Source organism: Genypterus blacodes, unplaced genomic scaffold (assembly GCF_046128005.1).
Source record: "Genypterus blacodes isolate CSIRO-AG114 ecotype Tasmania unplaced genomic scaffold, CSIRO-AGI_Gbla_v1 ptg000118l_1, whole genome shotgun sequence".
Classification (NCBI taxonomy): domain Eukaryota; kingdom Metazoa; phylum Chordata; class Actinopteri; order Ophidiiformes; family Ophidiidae; genus Genypterus; species Genypterus blacodes.
In genome coordinates, this window is record NW_027466921.1 from 1,334,913 (window position 1) to 1,349,472 (window position 14,560).

The window sequence follows — 14,560 nt, forward strand, 5'->3', positions numbered from 1 at the left end:
CGTCAAGGAGGAAATGTTCCATTATTTTGAAGTGCCTCTTCTGTTTCCTCTGGACCCTCTGCTGATCTCGTTCTTCGACTCTTTGTCCTGTTCACGTCTCTCTTTCTGTCTCTATCGGTCGCCGTCTCCGTCTCCGTCCGTGTGTGCCAGCCGCTCCAACATCGCCTTACGTGACTGGAGCTCATATCAGGGGGAATAATTTATGGCCGCCATGAATAAGAGATGCAGTGGAGTTTCCAATGTTTCGCCTCTGATATGGAAACAGGCTGCAATATTTGGACAGAGGAGGATTGAGTGATCAGTGTTCGCCAGTCTGTTGTTGGCAAACAAATGTCAGCGAAACCAGCTGTCAAGAAGGCCCCTGAGGCTTAGAGGAGGAGGAGAGGAGAGGAGAGGAGATGAGAGATGTGAGCAGGAAGCAAAGGCACAAGAAAAATTGGAATATCACCATCTTGTACTTTTCTCATGCTCTGTATTCAATCATTCAGTTATTATGCAGTATTTCTTAACGTCTGGCACCTTGGTTAAGTGGTCTACAGGTTTATGGGGTTAATGGGGAGGGTGAAGTGTTAACACGGTCGCCACATCCACATGCGTGTCTGTCACCCGCCTGCTTCCTCACAGCTGAAGCCCCAGGTGTTGATGAGAGTGAAGAACCAGGTGTTACTTCATCACCAGACGCTGTTTCAGTCAAATAGCCCAGCTAAGCTGTATCCCATGTCATTTTTTTGCTTGTTGTATCATATTTTTTTAGTGATACTTTTTGTATCTGTGATTGTTGGAAAGCTCCATCCTGAGATCCGACCCCATTTCCCGCCGGTGTGTAGCAAACAGCGCGTACAGACTGAGACCTGCCTTGTGTCTCATCGTGACATCGCTGCTGATTCACTATCACACCCACACACACGTTTTGTACGAAAGCAGAATACATACAATTCAGACAGGATCAAGCCCAGCGTTTCAGCTCTGATGGTGATAAATGTGTCCTGATTGTGGGTTTTCCCCTTCACTGTGGGATTCCTGACAAGATGGATTGGACCACAACTTGCTTCCTAGTGTCCACTGCGAAGAAAAGCAACACTAACTCCAAAATCTCTTAAAAAACCATTACCGGAAGAATGTTACTGCATTAGAAAACCAGCTGTCCAAAAGTCAAAATGTCCAGTGAGTATTTATGAGAGCTGTCCGCATAGGAAATCTTAGAAGTGCAGCTATGGCAGCTGTGTCATTTTGATGTCACGGATGGAGCTCTGCGCTCAGGTATTGGTTTCATCCCACAAAGCGAGCTACTCGGGGTGGAACCTTGATGGACGCTTAACAGCTCCGATGGGGACGGGGCCGAGCGGAGCCGTGAGTGAGACATCCAGAGGAAGAGGAGGCACAGGCAGTGTCCAAAACGTAGAATAACTCACTTCATGTAAGGCGAAGTAGAGTACTTTGACTTACCGCTGCAGTTAAAGTACATTCAGCGCCTCGGGGTTTCAGCCACGCACAGAATATTTATTTGTTCCATCAAAAACCAAAGAAAACCTCCATGAGTGCAGAGCTGCTGCACATCCAACAGAAGCAGATACACACAGCTCCATAACCTACATACACACACATCCTATATACCTGCATGCATTCTGCAGTATGTACCTGCTTAATGCTGGGTGCAAATTCTCTCCATTCTGCAAATGTGGAGTCTGGATTCAGATATCTGCTCTGACATCCTGCTGCCATCTAATGAAGTGTCATGGAGGCGCTGTCAGCATTTGGCAGGTCCCCTGTGGACCCAGAGCCCCTGGACCTTCAGACAGCACATGGATCTCTCTCTCTCTCTCTCTCTCTCTCTCTCTCTCTCTCTCTCTCTCTCTCTCTCTCTCTCTCTGAGCTGAAAGAGTTGTCAAACCGGTGTGTTATTCTAGAATTTCTCAGTCGATGCGGTGACTGCGAATGTGTGTGTCGACCGTGTGTGTGTGCTTGCGTGTGTGTGTGTGTGTGATGTGAGCTGGGTGCTACTCTGTGTCCTTTTGAAAAGAATGTCCTCTCAAAGATGAAAACATTTTTACGACTTATTTTCTTAGCATCTTTTCTTTTGTTTACATCCATATTTGGATATAAACATGAATATTTGATCATGTTTAGCCCTAACTCAAAGCTTGACTCAGCCTAAGGCAGGATAGCATCATGCATGTATCATGTAGTTATTTCAGGAATACAAACTTTAATCAAACCTGCTTGATCCTGCTCGACTCTTCTTCTCTAATAATCCACAAGACAACATGAGGATTTATCTCTGTACAACACAACAAATATTTCTGATGTAACGCTGTGAGGTGCAGTGCAGCATCGCAACTTTGACCACGCTGCTATAGTGAAAGTGGGGCAGGTCAAAGGTTACAGACAGAGGCCTGTGCTGATTGAACTGATTGAAGAGGCACATAGGAGGTGGCACTGGTGGTGGTTGTAGTGCTGATGGTTCTGGTGCTGATGGCGATGATGGTGATGATGATGCTTGTGGTGCTGATGGTGGTGCTGCTGGTGATGATGGGGTGATGTCTGCCAGTCATGAGCACTTCACCTCCGGTTTCCAGCTGGGTGTGTTTGCACCAAGATACAGATTTTCCGCCTCCTCCTTCTCCTCTTTCTCCTCTTTCTCCTCTCAAACTAGCACCGTTTCCATTTCACCACACTGAACATATCAACACTTATTCCTCACCAGCCGGGTGTTTATTTCATTTCCCAGACCTGTTCTCTTCACTGAACACAGCAGGTCTGGTAATAGCTCTTCTGTCATCTGGTTGAATCCCTTCCCTTTTCCCAGCGCCATACAGACTGAATAGCAATTTAAATGCTGTTCACTTCACATTTATTTGAAATCTCATTAACAGGATATAAAGACCCATAGAAATGTGCTGTAAATAGAAGATCTCAGCCATGTGGATGAAAGAAATGTATTCATGATTAGTCTTTTTTTTTTCACTTCTATTTCATTTGCCAACTTTGGTCGAATGCGTGTGTGTGTGTCAGTGCTGATATCCCGGGTGAAGCCCAGTATCTGCATTAAACACACACACACACACACACACACACACACACACACACACACGCATTTAAAGAGACACCAGAGGCGCCGCAGACAGAGACGTCCTCCCTCCAATGAGATCTGCACTGACAGACACGCAAGACGAACACATCTACTCTCAGCTGACACAAATAGGAGAAGATTAAAGGAATATTCATATCACAGTGGTCATTTTATACAGTATGTGGTGGAATACATCTGAAGCTCTTTCAGACAGATTGACAGCTGCTGACAACAAACGATGATTTGTTTACAGGGTCTTCTTCTGCTGAAAACACAGAAATGCGCTCTGAATGACACCAAAGTTGGCAAGAGAGATATAGAATATTACATACGGCTTGTTTTGTGCTGTTTCACTCTTTTTATGTCACTCTTAGGTGTTCATTATATCCTGTTGCGGAAAGGATGAATGTATGTTATCTCGAGTTCACTTCAAAACAAAACAACAAAGAAATGTCTGTGATCAGTCTTTCATATCCTAATTAGTCGGCGGATTTAATTGTACTTGTGTTATTGTTAGGAGTGAGTTTATGTGAGCTGTGGAAGGATCGTCTGGTGTCTGTCTGGGCCTTGTTGGTCTCTCTCGTTCGGCTATTTCATCACGTAGCTCCTGTTCTCCCCTGAGCCTCATTGTGCTAATGAGCAGCACCAATAAATAAATAATTGGATAAATTTGTGCAGATTATGCGTCTAAACTGACATATTTCACCACAACGTCGTCTGTGTGTGTGTGTGGTTGTGCGTGTGTGCATTTGTGAGCTGAGCTGTGATGTACTTGAATGGTTTGGCTTCACAGTCTTATACACACACACTTGCTCAGACAGTGGTGCTGTCAGATAGAGGGCAAAGGGATGTGTGGGCCTAATGAGAATCTGGCTGCGAGTAAGGAGCTTTATGAAGTCCCTGAGGTGAGAACTGGAGTCCTGCACCGTTGTAATCCATAACGCAAGTGACACTTATGATTGTCGGCTCTCTCGCTGGGGCCGCAGCGCAGAAAACCCCCAAAAAACACCGACAAGTTTATAATCAAATTTGGTTGAGAGGCCACATGCTTTGTCTGCAGGCAGTTCCCAATTCATCCTTTTTAATTTAAGACACAATTTTGTGGACAATGTTGTCTCATTATCTTTTACTGGCTGATGGAGCTGCTCTGCGTTCCCCGCGGTGCAGTAGAACACCAGAGCGATGATGAGACGGAGAACCGGGATGGAGAGGAAGGGTTGGATAGACGAGTGGAGAGACAGATGGTGCAAAAGCATAAGAACACATTCATAATGTCTGTGCCTTAGTGGATGGCTACACACACACACACACAAACACCCACACACATACACACACGCTGTCATTCATACACACTGGCATGATTAGATCAAGAAAACAGAAAACAGTGTTTTCTAGGGTTCTTTTGATGGGAATAGTACATGTGGAACCATCATAAAATGTAATTAAATAAAGGAGAGTAAAGTCTGTTATAAAGCTTCTTTCAGAGCAGATTCTATAACTGTAGTTCTTCTTTGGACATGGTTTTATGTCTTTCATGGTTTGGAATTAAATTTGATTGTCACGGTTCATATAGATGTTTATAAAAACACCAAAAGTGGAGAAATCCTTTCATAGCTCCTCTGATGCTGTGGTTTGTCATGGATCATAATAGCTGCACTGTGTGTGGCCCTGTTGTGTAACTGGACCTGCTGGAGCTCGGTGCTGCAGTGAAACTCTAGAACGGGTCTTTATAGCACCAAAAAAAGGGGCCGAGCTAAACCCAAAAGTACACAAACAGTTTGTCTTAATGTCAGCGGTGCACTTCAGACTCAACTCGTAGACGAGACACAACTTAACCTGATTTCCACTTTTGATTATGATAGCAGAAATTGCGCTGAATGCACTTACGCCGTTTCCCCATACAGTTATCCAATAGACTAAACGACATTATGAAGCTTAGGGAGCCATCTAATCAATCTGTGCAGAGTTTGATGACAAGGTAGAGTAAAGCCTGGAGTCAGGATCATATTACCACACAGACTGGACCGAGACAACATCAGCTCAATTGACCGTAATAACGTGTGTCCTCTAAGTGCACCAAGTCCAAAACAGAACCGCCTCAGCATATATGGTGACTTTGAGTGTGTGTGTCGACCAAATGTGTGTTCATGTGTTGTGTTGTGTTGTGTGTGCGTGTGTGTGTGCTTGCCGTGGGGCTGAACGTGTCTGTCTTGTCATTACAGACGGGATTAAGCATCTGGGAGGTTGTGAGTCCCTTTGAGCACGACAGAGACACTGGCAGAACAAGACAATATCCTCTGAGACGCTGCATGTCAGTTCATTTTCACCTCCGCTCTGTGCTGATGTGTGTGTGTGAGTGTGCGTGTGTGTGTCAGCTGTGCCTCGGCTGATCCTCACACTGTTAATGTTTTATTGTTGACTAAATTAATCAATCGTCAGCGCTGTTGGCACGGCAATAACACAACAGCAAATATTTTTTCAATATCATTTACATTTCATACAATTACATTTTATAGGATGTAATTTAAAAACAATTATAATATCCGCAGCTGGATTGCAAAGATGATGGCAACCAACTGTGATTAAATGCAAGGGGGCTGCAATTCTTGGATGTCGGTGCCCTCTGCTGGACACTTCTGTCTTCTCCCTAAGGTCTCCAGCTGGAGCAGTTACACTTAGATTTACAGTATATCATCATAACGACACTCTAAAGCAGAGCGCACACACTTAGCTCCCATTGTTAGATGATCAAAAAAATTGAAAACCCATCTGTAAGAGGTCAAAGGTCAGGGATCCAATAGGATTCTGACCACTGGGGTGTAAGGAAGAGGTCATTGAGGAAGAAATGGCTGCTTTGATGGATTTTATTCTTTGAAAGCAGTTTGAACCTCGTCTCATCTCCTTTCTGGTGTTTTAATGAACCATTCTTTGTTTCCTCACCCGCCTTCCATCCGTTCTTTGTTGTGCGGTGATTGTAGGAGACGTCTTTGTGTGAGAGTGTCGCCCAGTTTGCTCAGATTCATCATCTTTGGCAATATGACAATCACATCTGGTGAGGAGAGAATTCTGGAGGAAAGCTCCCAACTGGACCATTGCCCAATATGTTTTGCCTGCATTCTCACTGTGATGGGTGTGTGTGTGTGTGTGTGGACATATATGTGCTGCAAAAATGCTGATAACAAAACATATAATTTGTACCGTAACGTCTTCACCTTCTTCCTCTTCCTCTACCTCTTCTATACATCACTACATGAAAGAACAGTGGGAGCTTTTTAGTGGACATGACTGATCATATACGGCCTCGACACACAGAACAAAAAAAAGAAAAAAAAAAGCTTCTCCTTTGTTTTCCGTCCGCATCACATGTGCTGCGCATTAAAGTCGCCGTCCGTTCCTCCTCCTACCTGTCAAAGAAGATGAAAACACGTCTTCAGTCAGCGTTACAGCCGCAGATGTGTCTATTTGCTTATCACGGTAACTTCTTCTGATCCACGCAGAGGGCCGGCGCTCTGACCTCACCGCCGCTCTCATTACTGGAGCTCATACATCATTCTGACACCGTGTACACAACTTTCAACGTGTAGCCTTCAATAAGTCATAAATACGTCCATTTTTGACATTAGCTGGTTGTATGTAAAGGCAAACACAGAGCTCACACACACATTGGTTGATATTATAAACAAACAGGACCTTAGTGCGTGTACAGCTTCTCCCTGAGCATAATCAAGCAATATGTTAGATTATGGAACAGTGTGATGCAGGACACAAAGTGAAAATAATGCTGAAGGCTCCGTATTCTGTATTTATTGCACCTTTAAATAGGAATAACATTATCACACCACATCTAAAATACATTTGAAGGCAAAGGCTGCCACCTCTTCCATATTAACTTTAGTATAAATTAGAATAAACTTTGCAGCGTAGATGTAACTATTCCGTCTCATTTCTTCACTGACCTCCATAGCATAACTCATTATATTTCTATATTCCATTATAAAAGCACAAATAGAAGCTGTTGGCACAAAGAACAGTAGGAAGCTGGAATCCGATCAGGCTGGAACTCCGGAGGTCACGTGCAGGGCGTTTTACACTGTTATGTTATTTAAAATGGAAATTAAAGTGAGTTCTCTAAAGATAAAAGATTGTAACAGAAGCAATATGATATCAGTGTTTTACCTTTGAGGCATAGATAATGAGAAAATGGAATGTGGCTGAATTATAATAGGTTTAAAAGGGAAAAAAGGTTGGATTTTGCAGGCGTGGAACCTTTTCCTGGGTCTGTAGTTGCAGGAGTCACCGGGACAGTTGTGTGTGATTTATCTCTTATTTGAGGGTCCTGATATAACTCTGTTCACATTTTGATGGCAGTGATAAAAACCGGCAGTAAAGTAATGTCAGCGCTCTCTAACCGCAGGAGGCCCGCTGTGATGTTCCTCAAACATGTGGACAAAGTATTTGGATCCTCGCTGGGACCGACAGGGCAGATATGATGAATACATACGGAACGCTGTCATATACAGAAGTCACCAATCATTTCGGTCGGTCGTGATTAACGTCATAAACCCCCATGTGTTCAGGATGTTCAGTCATTAAAACTCACTGAGTGATGCTTTACTTCGCCACAATAAAATACAGTCTGGTTACTGCTGGAAGACGAAGCGATAAAAATGGCAACCTTGCAGCAATATTATTCCTATCTTGCCATTTTAAAGTATTTAGATAGTGTAATTCCAGGTATTTCAGGGTAAGGAGCTCTATAGATGTTCCCATGGATGAGAATCAGAGCAGTTTATTAAAGCCGGTGACCCTGGTTGACCTTCCCGGCAGTCACATGTCTGTCTGCCTCTGAGTTGACCGGCGGTTCCTCTGCCTCTCCCACGACCCCTGTACGCTCACGGAACCCGATGATATACGAACGAGTGTCTGCAGATAACTTTCTCACAGGTCTGCTGTCTACCTGCGCCTGCTGCTACCAAAATATTCAGCTGAAATTTATCCTTTCATACGTTCCCGCTCCTACTCAGTGTTTTTGTGACACTTACTCTTACTTGATACGTTTAAATAATCAAGAGAGATCTGTTTGATCATACCTGGAATGATATTTAACTATAAGTCATATATGGGAAAAGAACGGCTGTGCGAGAGCCGAGAGGGAGATTTGTAGAGAGCTGTGTTATTATTGCTATAAAACAATGTGCTTTTGCATAATCATGCTCAGATTGTGCTGCATAAGTAACATAAATCATCTCCCATTGATCGTCCCCGGAGCAGGCGTGGGGTCTGTGTGTGTATCGGCTAAAAATAGAAACCATTTCTGCTTTATTTTCCTCTTTTTGTTGGAGCCTCTTGTGCCCATGTGCACAGTAAATGCCGTGATTAACAAGTAGTCGATGGGCAATTGGTTGTAGTTGTTCTGCGGTATAAAAGATTCAACAACATAAGATCGATTACCGCCACATTATTTATGTTTGATTGTGATGATAAGTCCTGCAGGCTGAATGTTCTCTAACCTGAGTGTGTGTGCAGTGTGTGTGTGTGTGAGTGTGAGTGTGAGTGTGTGAGTGGCATGTGTGACCTTTTTCTCCCACTGGCACTTATCTCAGTGAACACTGGATGGCATTGTTGCTGTACAGGAACCCTGTAATTTGCAGTGGTACTTAATAATTCCAGCTCTGACCGCAACTGACACAAACTAAGCTGTACTGTACGATGATGCATTAACAGTCATTCTATATATCAGATGTATTTTTTGGTTGGTCTTCTCAGAGATGAATCTCTCCTGTCAGATCCCAGCAGTTACTTCCTGCCTCCTTTCCTTTATTAGACCTGCAGGACCACAGCAGCGTTCATTCATACCAAACACCAACTGCATAACACAGATTAGCTCTACACTATCACACAGTATGTTATCACCTAAATGAAGTAAATGCACGTGTGAGGCATAAGGCCCATCACATGAAAACACAATCAGTTTCTCTCCACTGGAATCCTTTCCTGTTATATGTCCTTCTATTCTGTTACATGGTTGTTTAACCCAGATAGCTCCTGTTACTATCAGGTGGATGTAACGGTTCTATTTACACAGTACGCCCTGCAGGTACTCCTCCGTCTGAAAACTCTCATGTGAAAGCAGCCAAACCGGAGTTTCCAGTCCGGCTCTGGCACACCCAGTTCACCTGTGTTATGTCCTGTATTATGTTCACCACGGGTCACTGAGGAACATCACAGTAAATACTGAGCAGAAAATGAACCTTTGTGCTGATCAGAGTGTGATTAACATTAATGATAGGCTATTATTGCCTCAGCCCAGATAGGGACATTCAGTAGGTGGTTACGTGTCACCAGGTGTGAGTCTGTTTATCTGGAATATAGTACAATCCACATATTACTGTCATGCATCCTAGTTAGTAGTACTACACCTTGTAACCACAATCTAAATGATGAAATCGCTCCCATCCAAAATACTGAACATGTATAAACCTCAAATATTGCCTGAAATGTGTGACTAAGAAGCTTATCTTTTTTTTAAATTCCGAAAATACTTTGATTAACGCCTGTGATTCAAAGTCATACTAGAATTCCTGCTTAAATGACACCGAATATCATTATCTTCACCCTGAGCAATGAGTGGGAGCAGACAAATTAATTTGTCTGCTCCCACTTGTAAAGGAAACTGAATAAATGAATAACATTGTTTCATTTGAAAACTATACTTTGAAATGCAAATGAGACTAATCTCTAATTGTTAAACAAGTTCTTCTTGCATTAGCATGTGGACCAGAAATGAAATGCATATTTATGCAATGACTTCAAATCCCCGTTCCTACCCAGCCTCTCTCTCCATGAAGATAAATGTGAGTTTGTGCTGAATATATTTTTTTAAGGCTACATTGTGTGCATATGTGCAAAAAGAGGAATTGTACATTTAAAAGGTCATTTTGTTTTTTGTGGCAGATTCTAGTGAGAAAGTCTGTGAAGTCTTGCTGATGGAGCTGTGGTCTCCCCTTGTTTGCGACCTCTGTCAGATGGCAGTGAAGGTCTCCAGTAAGTAGCGGTGCTGGTGAGTAGCGCTCACTGAACTGTCTCACCCGGTGCCACTCACATCATATCCTTGTGAAAGAAACAAGTGCTTCAAATATCAAATCTGGCCTTTGCTGCTAATTGCTTTGTATGCTCTGCTGAATCTGTCTCCATCGTTTCTCTACTCAGCGGCACAAACTGCAGCAGAGACGGTAACCTTCTCCTCTGACACTGCTTGAATCCAGACTTATTCACTCTTAACATGTTGGACTTGTGCGAGAAGCAGCGCTTTAGGTTAAACATCCAAACCGGTTGCAACCACAATGCACATTTCCGTTAAAGTGCGGGTTTTATAAGCAACATCTCCATGGAGGGCAGCAGCAGCAGCACAGCTTGCGGAGGGGATTGTTCTTCTTGTACCTGGCAGCCGTCTTGATCTTGTCATTGGAGGAAACCACGTATTCTTGTGTTCTCTCTACATTGGTCTGAATGTGGTCAATGGCGGCTCCTTGTTCCTCCACCAGCATGAAAATGTCCGCAAACAGGTCCCTCAGCTCCATCATATTGTTCTCCAGGCTCAGCAACTCCTGTCGGCACAAAAGGATCATGAGATTTATACTGAGGTATCAAAGTCCAGGCCAGAGGTTCATTGGTCAAATCCTTCCTCACTGAAGAAACACATCAATGCTGCTTCAATTTTTTCTTGCTCTCAGCATTTTACCATATCTGTTCTTCCTGACCCGGATTGCTCCTGGTTTCTGTCTCCACCAAAGTGTCAATTACATTCACCTGACACCCAAGATCTTCCTTATTCCCTCATAGTTGGTTTCAATAGAAACCAACAGGGATCTGGGTGTTATTTTGTTCAAACAGGCGTTGGTTGTTCCGTATGAAATCACACTTCTGTTTCCCTATTTGGAAGTTTTTGGAACACGTGTCTGAGAAAGTCTGTTTAGCGCGTTCTCACCTTGTGCCGCTGTTCAATCTCTGACAGTTGCGATCGCGTGATTCTGGCGTCGTTCAGCAGGTTCTCGTTGAAGACCTCCCAGTTTCCTGTGGCAACCATCTCATTCACCTCCTCCTCTGTCACTTCCCTTCCTGACACCTCCAGCTGCCGGATGATGAAGTGCTTACAACGCTCCTGCTTGGTCAGCAGACCTTCATTATGCAGCCGCATCACCTGAGAGTAGAGATAGCAGGAAGGTTGAGAGAGAAGGAGGAGGAGAATGGAAACATCAATCTTCAGAAATCAAACATGAAGAGGGCTTTTTCTGTAGCAGTGGTGATTTCGCACTTCACTTTCAAGTGTGGGTCGGTACTTGAACATAGTTTTCCTTGTTTTTCTTGATGAGGTACTTTCTGCCATTGTGCTCTTTGTTGATTCTGGTCTCCTGAGTTTGCATCTAGTATCAAATCCGCCACTTTGAGATTTCATCTTGAGATTTCATTTTACATCTACCAGGCTGGACCTCGGGTTGTTTAGATTAACAGTTGGAAGTGATGGAGAGATTGTCTTGTCTTAATTACTAAGAGCAAAACTTGTCTCTAGAGGCTCCTGTTGGGTCTTGTGTGTGTGTGTTTGCATGTGGGGTGTGTGTATGTGTGTGTGTCTGTGGATAACTAAGGCAACAGAGGTTTTGACAGCTAAGCCACTAAAGACGGATGTCTACTTTGTAGTACTTTGTGTACTTTAAGTTTAATGACAAATGTTCTCCTCAGATAGTATATTGTCGTAGTATCTCAGGACCTTCATCCCGTCACATAACAATCCTTACACAACACACACACACACACACACACACACACACACACACACACACACACACACACATAAGTGGCATTTTCATATTGTTACAGTTGCTTGGTCCCATCTGAGCAGAATTAGGTAACACTGAGCACAGAAACAGACAGAACAAAAAACACTTTAAAGCTGAATATTGACTTTGTTTAAAGCAGTTTCATGTAAATAAGGCGGTTGTGTAAACGCTGGGATCAGGCTCCCAAAATGTTCCTGCTGAAAGACACTGCCTGTTCTTCTGCTGCAGCAGGAGGGTCGTACCTGCTGGAACTTGCGGTGCAGCGCTGCATGCTGGGTGCGTTGGATCCTGGATGTGACAGATGCCAGCCCCTGCTGCTCCTCTGTCCTCTCGGCCTGTTTGGAGAGAGCGTCCAAGCGTCTGTGCAGGTTTTCCGCCTGCAACTTGATGTCCCGGACGATGCTGCTCTCCTTCTTCATCACGCTGAAGCGACGCATTGTTGCCACCAGGTTCTTCTGCTGCTGACTGAACTTAAGCACCTGTTGAGATTCAGATCAATTGATTGAGAATAACAACAAAGTCTTTATGAATTCATAGAACAACAAACATTTCCTCCAAACAATCCAAACCTCAGTCTCCAGCGTTGTGATGTCATTCCGGATCTGCTGAGCCTCAGACAGGAAGTTCTCAATGATTGGCTCCTCCTCAAACACCACCGCCTGTGGTGTTATGATCTCGACCCCTACGTCATCGTCATGGTCACCCTCCCCTGAGACAGGGTTGGCGCTCTCTCCGGGAGACTCAGAATCCTCCTGAGCTCTCTGCTGGAGCTCCTCCAGACGATCTATCATTGTGGAAGATTTCTCAGCAGGACCGGAGCTTTCTGCTCTATGTGCTCTTCATCATCCAAACACTGAGAAATGAAGCATAAACATGTTTATGTTATTCCAATTTCATCTGTCATCTTCTGTCAAATTAAGTTCAACTTATTTTCCCATGAGAAGTGAGGTGTGTGTTTACAGTAAATACATGAAAACACATCACAAACATGAGCATCTTGCACATTTAACAGCTCTGTGTTGATATCTGTCAGTAGAAAGTAGAAGCTGAATCGTGGCGTCATCATTTGATATTTGACAAGTGCATTCAAACACACAGTCTGAAGCATTCAGTTAGAGACACAGCCAGTATTAAAACTGACTTAGCAACAGCAGGATTTAGGTATTAGAGGCCTTTAAACATAATCTCTCTCAAGCACATGATTGTGTGCTGAACCTAATGTTTGGCTGCTGAGAAATGGAGCGTTTCAAATGACCTGCTATCTCATTTCAGTCAAACAAGCAATCTCTTCACATTTCATGAAAAAAAAAGTATTGCTCTCTCATTTGCTGTCTTTCTCTCTCTTACACACACACACCTCTAACCCAGAACAGCTGATTTAAAAGATTGTGTGTTAAGCTCAAGATTCCGGCTGAGAGTTTTCCTCCCTAAAAGAATTAATATGCCTGCCTCACGTTGCTCGAGAGAGAGAGAGAGAGAGAGAGAGAGAGAGGGAGAGAGGGAGAGAGAGAGAGAGAGAGAGAGAGTGAGGGAGAGAGAGAGGGAGAGGGAGAGAGAGAGGGAGAGAGAGAGGGAGAAAGTTTTGTTGACATTCTCTCATATACTCAACACACTCCAGACCTTGTGAATGGTGGTGAAGAGTGGAGATAGTGTCCATCACAGCGAAGGTCAGTGTGTGTAACTCATGGCCCTTACAAATGGCCATCTTTAAATGTGAACATGTTTTTACCTTAATCTCCTCAGTAATCCATTGCGAGCAGTTTGCTGAGAGATCCCATCCGGATTTGACCGCGTGACCCGAGCTCTCACATTCCTCCAGATCAGCTCATGTCCAGATCTCCTCACATTCCACCTGACCGGCCCGAGCGGGTAGTGTAGCAGCTAACAGTTATTCCTTCTAACTGTTTGTTAGGACAAGCAGGAGGGAAAGAGGAATTTTTGAGGAAATGAAGCTGAGCCATGCGTGAAGCACCTCCCCTCCTCCTGAGGGAGAACCTGCTTACAGCCAATAGGGCCGGCACAGACTAGAGAAGTGTTTGCTTATCTGCTGACATGAGACATGACGTTAATAAGCAAATGGCGAGGAGGGAGAGACACTAAGGAGAGCACGCAGAACCCCCAAAGCTTCCCCTCAGGCGTATTCCTGAGCAGGGGAACAGTGGACAGCAAATAGAAACGCATTGTTTACATTGTTGAGGCCTAACAATGGGGTTTGAGGTATCTGGGTATCAGCCAGGTCATTGTGTTTCTGATCTGTGAAGATCATTTCTACGCCCTGTATCTGGATGTGTGTGAGGGGAACACACTCTCTCACGACTCCGTGGCCCACTTTTGACATGTTTCTACTGACAAGCACAGAGATATTCCAAGAGACTTCTGTCCCTCTGTGAAGAATCTGTTTGAAGTAGAGCGACAGAGAAGGAGAGAGGAGACAAGTTTTCGGGATAAAAGGAGTTTTGCAAGGTCAAAAGTTCATCTATGTATGTCACCTTAAACCTTCAAGGCTGTTTGCAGAGTTTGTGTCACGCCTGTCGTGTTACACAACCACAGAGAACATAGAGGCGCTTGTTCCGTACTATAGTTTCATTTCTGATTTGACTCTAACCGTTCTGTGTTTTTACAGCCAAACAGCACAATCTACTCCCTGAACTGA

At 44.0% G+C, this 14,560-nt stretch overlaps 1 protein-coding gene across 1 annotated transcript; it reads right to left on the reverse strand.

Annotated features, from left to right (window-relative positions):
• Positions 1 to 6,865: 6,865 nt before the first annotated feature.
• stx19 (syntaxin 19) lies at positions 6,866 to 13,813 on the reverse strand. The gene is made up of 5 exons (XM_076162033.1): positions 13,637 to 13,813; positions 12,477 to 12,760; positions 12,150 to 12,386; positions 11,058 to 11,270; positions 6,866 to 10,677 (listed from the first exon to the last, which is right to left on the reverse strand). The coding sequence occupies exons 2-5, from the start codon at positions 12,696 to 12,698 to the stop codon at positions 10,441 to 10,443; spliced, it is 909 nt and encodes a 302-aa protein (XP_076018148.1). The 5' UTR covers positions 12,699 to 12,760; positions 13,637 to 13,813; the 3' UTR covers positions 6,866 to 10,440.
• Between the last annotated feature and the right edge of the window lie 747 nt (positions 13,814 to 14,560).

Bases quoted from the DNA above. Each gene is read 5' to 3' on its own strand.
- stx19 (XM_076162033.1), bottom strand. From the start codon at position 12,698: ATGATAGATCGTCTGGAGGAGCTCCAGCAGAGAGCTCAGGAGGATTCT. The intron at 11,271-12,149 runs GTACGACCCTCC...CTCTACTCTCAG, and splicing joins TGCACCGCAAGTTCCAGCAG to GTGATGCGGCTGCATAATGA. The intron at 10,678-11,057 runs GTGAGAACGCGC...TTGTGCCGACAG, and splicing joins AGATTGAACAGCGGCACAAG to GAGTTGCTGAGCCTGGAGAA.